Raw genomic sequence first — 13,237 nt, 5'->3', positions numbered from 1 at the left:
AAAAAACAAACAAACAAACAAACCCCAAACGCTACCCTTTTGGGTTCCGAACGCGAGGATGACTGCCGAGCAGTCCTTATCCTCTCAATGTCCCACCCTGAACATCACAAGCAAAAGGAAACCCGCAGATACAATGGGTACCTTGAACTCGCTCAATTGATGCAGGCCCGGTGGGTCCCACGGGCGAGTGCTGTACAGTTCCTAAGTGAGCAGCAAGTTCAAAAGGAGAAAGAGCAGACACTTAAAATAGCTTGCACACACACATGCAGAAGCATACAGACACTGGAGATTTATTCATAGTATCAGTTAAAAAGTTAAGAGGTCATTAGCTTGCCTTGGGCTACAAAATCTTCCTAAACTATATGATCTGAAACTGTCCCGCTTTGATGAAATTGCCTCCTAAGGTAAAACCTGTAGGCCACTGATTTTATCTGGGCAGGAATAACCAGCCACTTGTAATTTTCACCTCTGCTACTAGGATTCCCCTTAAATCTTATGATACTATGAAAAAAAGAAACAAAATATAAAACAGATGCTACTGAATCTCTAGTTAGGCAAAGAAGGCAAACATATTTTCATAAGCAAAAAATGGAAGAAATCGCAGTGAATCTGGAAGGCAAGATTTATTCTGGAAAAGCCCATAACAAAAGTGGGACAGTATTACTTCTATCATACTTTAAGGCACAAAAATTTCTGCTATCAAATGGGGAAATACAGTGAATGAACTTTAGATAAAGAAAGAGAACATCACTCCTCAAGAAGTACTCAACCACTGTAAGTTTTCGATAAACACCACGACATCGTTAAAGACTAATAAGATGACAGGGCACCAATGTTAAACTAAGGCAGCAGAAGGCAAGAAGTCTCTTCTTAAACATCTCACTGTCTCTTTCCACCTTTACAAATGTTCAAAAGAAGTACGGATTGCAGGAAAAGAATGACAAACTGGGTACAAACGAAAGATTCTTGCTGCTTCTGCTGGGTACTAAAGGAAAACTAGGAAGGAAAGTCTCATTTTCTCTCTTCATGAATACATCCTTGATATACCTTCAAAACTCAACTCATTTCCCTTTGTTAACTTTTGACCAGAAAGGTGAAGATAACTACATCAAGAGGGAAGATGTCTTATGGAAGTATGTATTAAACAAAGTTTGATTTATTCATGGCTGGGGAAGAGGCAAAGGTATGACTGAATCTCTAATTCCTTCTTTCTAAGTATTCAAAGCAGAAATACTTTGTGACACATAGTACTGATAGTGGCCGAGCTGGGTAGGGCACAACAGCACAAAAGCATGGGCTGCTCAGATGAGGTGTTTGGACGAAAGCTTGTTCCACTGTCAACAGCCTGACAAAATTATGCATTGTCACTTATAAACCACAGACGAGGAGTACAGTGCATAGACTTTTATCTTAGTATTTTGCTTTAAAAAAAAAAAAAAGGGTTTGGGGGAATTCCCTGGCAGTCCAGTGGTTAGGACTCAGTGCGTTTAATGAGATGGCCTGGGTTCAATCCCTGGTTGGGGAATTAAGATCCCCCAAACCATGGGGCATAGCTAAAAAAAAAATTAAAAACTAATTCAAAAATGGGTTTTACTTATAGACCACATGCTATTAAGTAATTTAAGCTTCCCTATACTTATCCAAAGCAGTTCTTTCTAATCACAAGGACACAATGAACAAGAATATGTGCTTAGTCACTCAGTTGTGTCCAACTCTCTGCAACCCCATGGACTACAGCCCACCAGGCTCCTCAGTCCATGGGATTTCCCAGGCAAGAAGACTTGAGTGGGTTGTCATTTCCTCCTCCAGGGGATCTTTCTGACCCAGGAATCGAACCCAGCTCGCTCACTCTCTCGCATTGTAGGCAGATTCTTTACCATCTGAGCCACCAGGGAAGCCCATGAATTAGAACAGCATACATTAAAAAGCATTTTTGGAAGTTAATAGAAGCAGTGTGGACTGACAGAAAGAGGAGAGATTTTAGAGTCAGAGACTTTGGAATCTTAGTTCTGCAACTTATTAGCTGGAAGAGAAGACGAGTGCACCAAGCCCAGTCTACATTATTCAGATACCAGTATTTACTTACCTTGTCCCCTTGAGAAAGTAACTTAGAACTCTGAGCTTCCGGCTCTTCACCTGAAAACTGAAGTGCTGCCACCCCCGCGATCCCCCCCGCCCCAACTCCCAAGGTTGTTTATAAAAACTAAAGTGCGTGGCCTAGAGGATGCACTCAGTTTTATTGTTAGTTCCCTCTGTTTTTATTTTTTTTTCCTCGCTTCCCAATGTTGGTTTCAAACAAATCACTGCATTCTTTTTCTTCAAACTTCAGTAATAGAAATCACGTGGTGATGTTGGAGTGGCTGTTGCTGTGGTGGAATCCAGTGTTACTACCACAGTATAACATACACTTACCGAGCAGGCATCTCAGACCTTTGATTCCCAGCCCCCACTCCCCCAGTTTTCTCTGGGGTTTAATTTTAGTCTTCCACATATTTAGCCATATGTTACATGCTCATCACTAAAATTCCTTACTCAGCTCTCCATAGAGGCAGAGAGAACATGTGAGTAGAAGTATTAAACTACCAGGAAAATGCGATATAAGTTAAATAGAAACAAAGGATTCATTTGCTTAATCATTAATTCTTATAGAGTTGGGCTCTAAATCACTTGACAGTGCTGTCCAACAGAATTTTCTGCAGTGATGGGAATGTTCTATATCTGCAATATCCAGTATGGTACCCTAGCCATATGCAGCTCCTGAGCACTTAGAATGCAGCTAGTGTACGTGAGGAACTGAGTTTTAGATTTCACCTAATTTCCATTTAATTCCATTTAATTAATTTCACATTTGAATAGCCACGTGTGGTTTATGGCTGCCATATCAGTGCAGATATAGAACATTTCCATGTCTATGACACATTAATTGGATATTAGTATTTATTTACCTTGTCCCCGCTCCATGGACACTGGTCCACTTCCTGGCATTCCAACCTGGGCCTGCATTCCTCCTAGAAGATAAACGGCAGGAAAGTAAACATAAAGACAGTAGGGGAAAAATTTGGACACTGGCTGAGTTAACAAATTTCCTCTTTCTGCTCCACAAGCAGAAACCTACAAAGGAGGATCATTAACTACCACTAAACAATGGATTTATACAGAAGATGGGAGTTTGTTAGTGTACTGAAGCTTCAGTGACAGAAAAGTGAATTATGTGAGATTAAGTAAGATTAAGCAAGTTAAGATTAAGATTCTTAATCTTACTCATTACCAAAATCTTGGCAGGGGGTTCTGTAATACAGCATAATGGCACATACTTCCTCCCACAAGAGGTAGTACTGTTCCCAGGGTACTCTGTATTATAAATCTGTGAGTATACTGTTTCAGTGGTGACAAAGATTTGTGGGGGCACAGCGGGCATTTTATGAGAAGCTGACAGGTATACTATTAATAGATGTCCTGCAAAGTGTGAGACAGTTCTATCAAACTGAGCATTACTCTATCTTGCAAAACTTTCATGTCTTGCTGAATATTCACATAAATGAAAATCTTTTTACAACCGTCTGAACTTAGAACTTGTCTGTTTTATTTGTAAGCAAAGAGCTTCTTTGCCCTGTTTTTACACCAACACATACACACACTGAATTTTCCAAAAACGCAATTACTGAGTATTATGGGTACTGTCTCTTGTTAATAACTTTACCAAGAGTTTTCATTTTCACCATTCAGAAAATCACATCATCAATGTCAATGGTCCTTGTGGTATCTGAATTGCAAAACATACCTGGATCTGTCTTTTATAGTATAGGTGCAAGCATCTGTTATTTTTTGTTTTCTAGTATACTTTTGCTTAAATACTTGCATATTTATAATATTCTTTATTATACGTTAATTTCCTTTTACTTCCCCCTTATATTATAGTTAGGGTAACTATACCGAATTTTCTTGGAAACCATGTTAAGTATGTTATGTCATCTGTACATTTCATTTTAGGATAGTAAAGCATCACTGTAAGATATCTGTTACAAAAAGGAGTCACTGTGTCTAACAGTGTTGAGAATGACAGGTCTGCTCTAACCAGCAGGGGTATGATTGCTATACAGACTAAACATATACCATAAGTACTTGTCTGGTCCTTCCCACACAGCAGTAATTTTCTTTTCCTCAAAACAGTAATATTTGCTGCGAAAGGGGAGAAAAGACAGGCTGAACTATTTGCAGTTCTGTAATAGTTAACTAAAATACCCAAGTACATGTCACATTCTCCTATCCCATTTAACATGTCAGGCACCAAAGAGCCATGAATTGAGAACCTGAATCTGTGCTAGCTCTAACAATGTTACTAAGTAATTGTCATTTTAGACAACTGATTTGATAAAATTAACATAGCCTCCAGGCTTGCTCATCTGTACAGGGAATGAGTATCTTCTTAGAACGTGGTCCCCAGACAAGCAGCATCAGCATCACCAAGAATGTGTCAGAACTGCAAAGCTCAGAGCCCTACCTCAGACCTGCTGAATTAGAAAGTCTGGGTGTGGAGACCAGTAATCTGTGTTTTAATAAGCCCTTCAGGTGAAGCTAATGCACATTAACATCTGAAGTCTAAATGATTTCAAAGTTCTCTTTTAGCTATAACATGCTATGATTTATTCAGACCACTCACCAAAACAATACAAAGATTTAGGATCTGAGGTAAGCAGTAGCAGAAGGCATCATGGGCCTAATTTCTCATTACACTATCACATAACGGTACCTTTGTTTATATGGGTTAGCTTCCCAGAAGTGGAACTGGTGGGTTAAATAAAGTATACACGAATTTTTAATGTGAGACTATTAAAAAGATGAAAAACTTCACATTTCCACTAGCAATGTATAGTATCACTCCCTCCACCAAGTGTCATCTCTGAAAACTTTTGCTTGTCTGCTAGGCTCAAGTATAATGAAATCTTGTTATTTAATTTGTAATCCCCTGAAAAGAAACGAACGTTTTTGTTGCCATCTGGATTTGCTCTTCTATGAAGTGCCTACTCATTTTCTTTGCTTATTTTTCTACTAGTTTGTTTCCCTTTTTCAGCTACTGCCAAAGAGCTTCTTCAAAACTTGTGAAGTTTTAATAACTTTAGAACTATAAATGCTACAAACTCATTAAAAAAAAAACTTGAAAATTCAATTAAATTCCTTTTACACTTATTTTACGTTTCTAATACTCTGCTGCTGCTGCTAAGTTGCTCCAGTTGTGTCCGACTCTGTGCAACCCCATAGACGGCAGCCCACCAGGCTCCCCTGTCCCTGGGATTCTCTAGGCAAGAACACTGGAGTGGGTTGCCATTTCCTGGCTCCTCCATCCATGGGAGTTTCCAGGCAACAGTACTGGAGTGGTTTGCCATTGCCTTCTCCATCTAATACTCTAGAACTAGCAAAGTTCCTTTATTCTTTAATAAGGTGCTAAGGATATTCACTTTCCTTTAAATACTGCTTTCACTATCTCCCCACACACTTTTTAATGGAGTGTATTACTTTTTGTTGTATTTTTGATAATTTATAAATTTCTTTTTTTTCCTCTTTAATTCAAGGATTACCAAGACTATGCTCCTTAACTTTAAAAGGTTTTTTAAATTATTTATTCCTATCTTTATTGGCTTATAAGCAAAGAATGCAGCATGTAAAATCTCTACATATTAAAACTTGTTTTTATTTTTTTCCCACTCCAGTGTTCTTGCCTGGAGAATCCCAGGGACAGGGGAGCCTGGTAGGCTGGTGTCTATGGGGTCGCACAGAGTCGGACACGACTGGCGCAACTTAGCAGCAGCAGCAGTCACTTTTTAATGATGTGAGTATATTTTCTAGTCAAAATATGTAAGGCTCTCTATATATATTAAATCAAGCTTATTGGTTCCATTATTTTATTTCTCAACATCCTTACTTATGTTTTGTCTACAGATGGCAATATTTATACACTGTATGTTAGTAGTTCATGACAATGTTAAGTACAGAAATGGAGAGCAGACATTTTTATAGAAACTTGACACTGCTGTGACATACAAATGCATGATGTGCACTAGGCTCCCTGAACAGGGCATAGACCAGCTTAGGTGCTTCTCAACTCAGTAATGAGTTGCATGTCACAAGTTGCACACTTGCCATGTGTACTAGGACCACGTTACATACAACCTGTGATATTTTAAGATTAGCTAGGAACCTATAACACAAGAAAATATATAAAACACGTAAAACATAGGCAAAACACTCTCTGACAGAAATCACAGCAGGATCCTCTATGACCCACCTCCCAGACTAATGGAAATAAAAGCAAAAATAAAACAAATGGGACCTAATTAAACTTAAAAGCTTTTGCACAATGGAGGAAACTATAAGCAAGGTGAAAAGACAGCCTTCAGAATGGGAGAAAATAATAGCAAATGAAGCAACTGACAAAGAATTTAATCTCAAAATTATACAAGCAGCTCCTGAAACTCAATTCCAGAAAAATAAATGACCCAATCAAAAAATGGGCCAAAGAACTAAACAGATATTTCTCCAAAGACAGACCGATGGATAACAAACACATGGAAAGATGCTCAACATCACTCATTACCAGAGAACTGCAAATCAAAACCACAGTGAGGTACCATCTCACACCAGTCAGAATGGCCTCTATCCAAAATCTACAAATAATAAATGCTGGAGAGGGTGTGGAGAAAAGGGAACCCTCTTACACTGTTGGTGGGAATGCAAACTAGTACAGCCACTATGGAGAACAGTATGGAGATTCCTAAAAAAACTGGAAATAGAACTGCCATATGACCCAGCAATCCCACTGCTGGACATACACACCAAGAAAAGCAGAATTGAAAGAGACACGTGTACCCCAATGTTCATCACAGCACTGTTTACAATAGCTAGGAATGGAAGCAACCTAGATATCCATCAGCAAATGAATGGATAAGAAAGCTGTGGTACATATACACAATGGAATATTACTCGACCATTAAAAAGAATGCATTTCAATCAGTCCTAATGAGGTGGATGAAACTGGAGCCTATTATAGAGTGAAGTAGGTCAGAAAGAAAAACACCAATACAGCATACTAATGCATATATATGGAATTTAGAAAGATGGTAACGATGTCCCTATATGCGAGACTGCAAAAGAGACACAGATGTGAAAAACAGTCTTTTGGACTCTGTGGGAGACGGTGAGGGTGGGATGATTTGAGAGGGTAGCATTGAAACGTGTATATTATCATATGTGAAGCGGACTGCCAGTTCAGGTTTGATGCCTGAGACAAGGTGCTCAGGGCTGATGCACTGGGATGACCCTGGGGGATGGGATGGGGAGGGGGGTTCTGGATGGGGAACACATGTGCGCCTGTGGCTGATTCATGTCAGTGTATGGCAAAAAATACTACAATACTGTAAAGTAATTAGTCTCCAATTAAAATGAAAAAAAAAAATCCCTTCTCCTATTCCCTGTCAACTTAGATCTTTAGACTGGTTTCTTTATAGAGCAGAAAAATTTAAATCCAAATTATCACCTATTAGTTGTGTTGCAGTTAATCTAACCCAGATTAGATAAAATAACAAGTGAGTTTGTTGCATAAAAAACTTTAAATACATGTCATATGTTCACACAGGTGTTTCACATGAGGAATCACTATTCCACCCATAACATTTTTAGTTATGGTTACTGAATGATGAAAAGCTGTAAGTATAATATTAATTCCTACATACACAATTTTAGTGAACATATTAGTTTTTAAAATTCTTTTTTCCTCTTGTTGTTGTCTCACTATAGTTCATGAAATACAGTGTTACGTTTGTTAAACATAATGGTAACAACACCAGGCATTTTGTTTTTGTTTATTGCCCCCCACCCAACCCATGTACTTTTTAACCTAACCTAACAGTCTCTAGCTTTTAGTGGGAGAACTGAGTCAATTCACATTTAGCAGAATGACTACATGAGACTTTATTCCTTCCACCTTAACTCTATGTTTATTATTATAACTTCACAATGTCGTTTCCTTTTCTCTGTATTTGTTGATTTGGTCTAGTTTCCATTCATTCTATTTTTCCCCTCATTAACTAGGAATTTTGTCATTCTTTGCCTTGCTCTCATAATCAGACATGTAAATTTGTATACAATAAATCAACTATTTGTTCCACCTAGGATATATACTGCCTAGCTACACATTAGTATCAAGATCTCGTTGCCACATCATAATTTTGCTATATACTAGGCCATTTGCTATAACAAAACACTGCTGCTAAGTCGCTTCAGTCATGTCCGACTCTGTGCGACCCCAGAGACGGCAGCTCACCAGGCTCCCCCATCCCTGGGATTCTCCAGGCAAGAACACTGGAGTGGGATGCCATTTCCTTCTCCAATGCATGAAAGTGAAAAGTGAAAGTGAAGTTGCTCAGTCGTGTCAACTCTTAGCGACCCCATGGACTGCAGCCTACCAGGCTCCTCCGTCCATGGGATTTTCCAGGCAAGAGTACTGGAGTGGGGTGCCATTGCCTTCTCCGTAACAAAACACTAGCAAAACACCAAAATGGCAAAGACTCTAAATGAAAACATACCTCCAGGAGCTAAGGAACCAGGGCCAGGTCCTGTTACAGTGGCTGGTATCTGCCCTGGTGCTGCAACTCCAGCCTGCAGGGAAGCTTGCATCAGAGGAGGCGCACCATTGACATGCATTCCACTCTGACCAAGAGAAAAACCAGAGTATGTATATGCCTCTGTGGAGATTCAACATGCAAAGTCTTCAAATGGACAGCACCAAATATTCTACCAAATAACCCTTTTCTTACAGCATGTCTAATGCAACATTAGATTTATAACACTTTGAATAGAAGTTGCAATACATACAATGAACCTGGTTACACAGAACATGACTGAGAGAAAACATATTCTAAAAGTAGAGATACACAAGTCTTGTCTGTGCAGTGAGGCCATTTTGTTGTTCAGTGGCTCAGCTGTGTCCAACTCTTTGTGACTCCATGGACTACAGCACACCAGGCTCCCCTGTCCTTCATCACTTCCCAGAGTGTGCTCAAACTCATGTCCATTGAGTCAGTGATACCATCCAACCCTCTCATCCTCTGTCATCCCCTTCTCCCGCCTTCAATCTTTCCCAGCATCAGGGTCTTTTCTAATGAGTCAGCTCTTCGCATCAGGTGGCTAAAGTATTGGAGCTTTAGAATCAGTCCTTCCAATGAATATTCAGGATTGATTTCCTTTAGGATTGACTGGTTTGATCTTCTTGTAGTCCAAGGGACTCTCAAGAGTCTTCTCCAATACCACAGTTCAAAAGCATCAATTCTTTGGCACTCAGCTTTCTTTAGGGTCCAACTCTCACATCCATACATGACTACTGGAAAAACCATAGCTTTGACTAGATGGACCTTTGTTGGCAAAATAATATCTCTGCTTTTTAATGCGCTGTCTAGGTTTGTCCTAACTTTTCTTCCAAGGCCATATATAGCACCTATTGTCAACTTCAAGACCAGGGCCTGGCAGTAAGAGTTTTTTTTTTTTTTTTTTTTAAAGTGCCTTGAAACGAAGAGGAAAGAATTTAGGACTTTTTCCTTTTAAAAACAGAACTGTTTGCAGTCTATATTTTTAAGGTGAAAAAAATTTTTTGACCATTCTTTTCTCATCACTTTCCTTAGATACAATTCTTATTCGAAGGGAATGTAAAAAACAAAACAATTTAATGCTACATTAAAGCTCCTGGAGGGAAAGGGAATGTTATGTTTTCATCTGTGTATTTCCAAGAGAACTGAGGAGTCCCTTGGAATAGAAAGAGCTCAATAAATACAGAATAAAACTAAAGGATACAAATATTTTAAAAATCACATGGTCTCAGAGAACACACACGAAACTCTAGAACAGAAAAAAGAAAACTGTATAGTGAGGTGGTTAAGAGAAAACAGGCTATGAGGACAGATAGAACCAGGTTCAGATCCTGGATTTGCCACTTAGATTGTTATTTTTGGAGCAGTTAACCTCTCTGGATCTTAATTTATTTCTGCATTTACTGAATCAGAGCACAGGTTGGTAAACTATGACCCATGGGGCCAAATTTGGCTCACTGCTTGGTTTCATAAATAAAGTTTTACCAGAACACAATCATGCCCATTTGTTTACGTATTCCCTGTGGTTCATTTCATACTCCAATGGCAGAGTTGGGTAATCAAGACAGATCCCATGGCCTGCAAAGCTGCCCCCAAATTTACTATCTGGCCATTTAGAAGATGTTTGCTGACCCTTACCATAAACCTTTGTATGAGTCATCCAAGTTGTTTACCTCTGCCAATCTAACAGGTGAAAAATGGTAGCTTATTGTATTTCATTCATATTTATCTTGTTTTGAAGTTGAACAGTTTTCACACATTTAATATATATCTGCATTTCTATCCTTATGAACAGTTCATGTCCATTGCATAGTTTTCTACTGGGTTACTGGCAAATTTCTTACTAATTTATTTGAGGTCTTTTTCGTCGTTGTTTATTGTGAAAAATTCCAGATATATGTTATAGAGAGAATAAAATAACCATACATCTTAGGAAACATATTCAGTCAGTTCAGTTGCTCAGTCATGTCTGACTCTTTGTGACCCCATGGACTGCAGCATGCCAGGCTTCCCTGCCCATCACCAGCTCCCAGAGCTTGCTCAAACTCATGTCCATTGAATTGGTGATGCCATCCCACCATCTCATCCTCTGTCGTCCCCTTTTCCTCCCGCCTTTAATCTTTCCCAGCATCAGGGTCTTTTCCAATGAGTCAGTTCTTCACATCAGGTGGTCAAAATGCTGGAGCCTTAGCTTCAGCATCAGTCCTTCCAATGGACATTCAGGAGTGATTTCCTTTAGGATTGACTGGTTTCATGTCCTTGCTGTCCAAGGGACTCTCAAGAGTTTTCTCCAACACCACAGTTCAAAAGCATCATTTCTTTGGCCCTCTGCTTTCCTTAGGGTCCAACTCTCACATCCACACATGACTACTGGAAAAGCCATAGCTTTGACTAGAAGGACCTTTGTTAGGAAACTAACATCTCTGCTTTTCAAAATGCTGTCTAGGTTTGTCACAGCTTTCCTTCCAAGGCGCAAGCGTCTTTTAATTTCATGGCTGCTGTCACCATCTGCAGTGATTGTGCAGCCCAAGAAAATAAAATCCATCACTGTTTCCATTTCTTTCTCCATCTATTTGCCGTGAAGTGATGGGACCTGGATGCTATGATCTTAGTTTTTTGAACAATGAGTTTTAAGCCAGCTTTTTCACTCTCCTCTTTCACTTTCATCAAGAGGTTCTTTAGTCCCTCTTTGCTTTCTGCCTTAAGGGTGGTGTCATCTGCATATCTGAGGTTATTGATATTTCTCCCTGCAATCTTAATTCTGGCTTCTGCTTCATCCAGCCCAAGGAAACATATTATATATATACACACATATACATATATGTGTATACATATATATACACATATACATATACAATTGAAATCTCTCATAGGTCTTCCCTGGTTGCATCCTGTATCTCCCTCTTAAGACAACCACGGAACAATTCTGATGTTTTAAAATTTTATGTAAACAATTACATATTGAACATATTCTTTGCAACTCACTCAACATGCTTTTGGGATATGTACAGACACATACATCCCATATTTTGGAAATACATCCACATTTACTTATTTTCACTTCTGTATGGCATTACATTTTTGAGTTATCTGTGTTGATAGCATGTATCTTAGTTCACCTTAACTGCTACATGAAACTACATTCTGAAAGTTATTCATGGTGACACAATGTATTTTATTGAACTGTTATAGAGTATTTCATTAAATAAACACACTTTTTCCATTCTTCCATTGTTATACATTTAGGATGTTTCCAATTCTCACTATTATAAAGTGGTGATAAACATTCTAGAACAGGACTACCTTAAGTAGTCAGCCTGCAGTGCATCGTGTGTGTGGCAAATACTTTTTTCCAATTTTTTGTTTGTCTCTGGTGTTTATCTCTTTTTCTCCATACAGGATTTTTCAGTTTTCAAATATATTGATTTTCATGGCTTCAAGGTTTTGTGTCACACTTAGAAAATTAGCTTCACTTTTTTCATCCGTAAGAATGGAGATAAGAGTGCCAACATTATACAATGCTCTAATTATTAAATGAGATAATGTCTATGGAAGAACAAAGTGCCAACCACAGTGCCATGCATGCATACACACAAAATTAGCTTATAAAAAAGGACATAAAGCAAGGATCTTTGTTTTACAAACTTGGCACCAAATGTCTTCATTCAGATGTCATGTACTATGCAACCTTGTTAACTGTTTTTATGCCTGGAAATAGAAATTATCATCTCTGGCTGTTGAACATTCTTCCTTCAATATACCTTTCTAAAATGAAAATGACATTTTCAAGGCAAATTTTAAAAAATGTTAAGGGATAAAATCTTACCAAAGTCTGGGCCTGAGGTGTCTGAGGATTCTGCTGGTTCATTGATACACTGGATCCTGAGCCAGGTCCGGCACTGTGGACTGTCTGAGGGTTGCCTGCAATCAGCGTAGGGATATTTGTCTGGCGATGCAGAATTTTCTAAAAAGTGAGAAGACAAATCTATATGCTATCTATTTCTTTCCTACTCATGGTTTACCTTAGCATTTCCATAAAAGAACCAGAAGCACTTACCAAGGCAATTTCTGGATCCACAATTCTCATGACTACCTGTGCTTGTAGCAAAGCATAAGCCAGTTGAGGGTTCTGAAGCAGCATGTTCCGTGCTTCTTGAGGACTATTCTGGACACAGAGCTGTGAAGATAAACAGATTCATCATTAGGTTCAATACTTATTACTCAGAAATTGACAGTGATTTAGAGCTATTCTCATCTGAGAAATGTAATATGCAAGAGGCTTTTAAAGCTATTACTGGGACTTTCCTGGGGGTCTCCTGGTTAAGAATCCACCTGCCAATGCAAGAAACATTGGTTCCATCCCTGGTCCAGGAAGATTCTACATGCCGCAGGGCAACTAAGCCTATGTGCCACAACTCCTGAGCCCACATGCTCTAAAGCCCATGCTCTGCAACATCAGAAGCTGGCACACTGCAACTAGAAGAGCCCCACTTGTTGCAACTAGAACAAGCCCATGCAGCAATGAAGACCCAGCACAGCCTTGGATAATTAATTACTGTTTTAAAAAGAAGCAATTATCAATTTTTACATAGCACAGAAAA

The 13,237-nt window shown here is 38.9% G+C and overlaps 1 protein-coding gene across 4 annotated transcripts in view; it reads right to left on the bottom strand.

The window, feature by feature from the left end:
- Positions 1–13,237, bottom strand: part of CSTF2 (cleavage stimulation factor subunit 2) — a 29,142-nt gene that overhangs the window by 12,285 nt on the left and 3,620 nt on the right. For 3 of the 4 annotated variants that reach the window (XR_011446244.1, XM_070291087.1, XM_070291088.1), the window contains exons 5-8: positions 12,694–12,813; positions 12,463–12,600; positions 8,580–8,703; positions 2,946–3,008 (exon numbers count right to left, since the gene is read on the bottom strand). Coding sequence is in view for 3 of the 4 variants with exons in the window: in XM_070291087.1 (XP_070147188.1) it covers positions 2,946–3,008; positions 8,580–8,703; positions 12,463–12,600; positions 12,694–12,813 (445 nt within the window). In the remaining variant the exon portion in view is untranslated. Of the gene's footprint in view, positions 1–141; positions 202–2,945; positions 3,009–8,579; positions 8,704–12,462; positions 12,601–12,693; positions 12,814–13,237 lie in introns of all 4 variants that reach the window. The other variant, XM_070291089.1, reaches the window with a different exon arrangement.

Source organism: Ovis canadensis, chromosome X, assembly GCF_042477335.2.
Source record: "Ovis canadensis isolate MfBH-ARS-UI-01 breed Bighorn chromosome X, ARS-UI_OviCan_v2, whole genome shotgun sequence".
Taxonomy (NCBI): domain Eukaryota; kingdom Metazoa; phylum Chordata; class Mammalia; order Artiodactyla; family Bovidae; genus Ovis; species Ovis canadensis.
The sequence above is the reverse complement of the archived record's forward strand: the minus strand, read 5'-3'. Positions and strand labels throughout refer to the sequence as shown.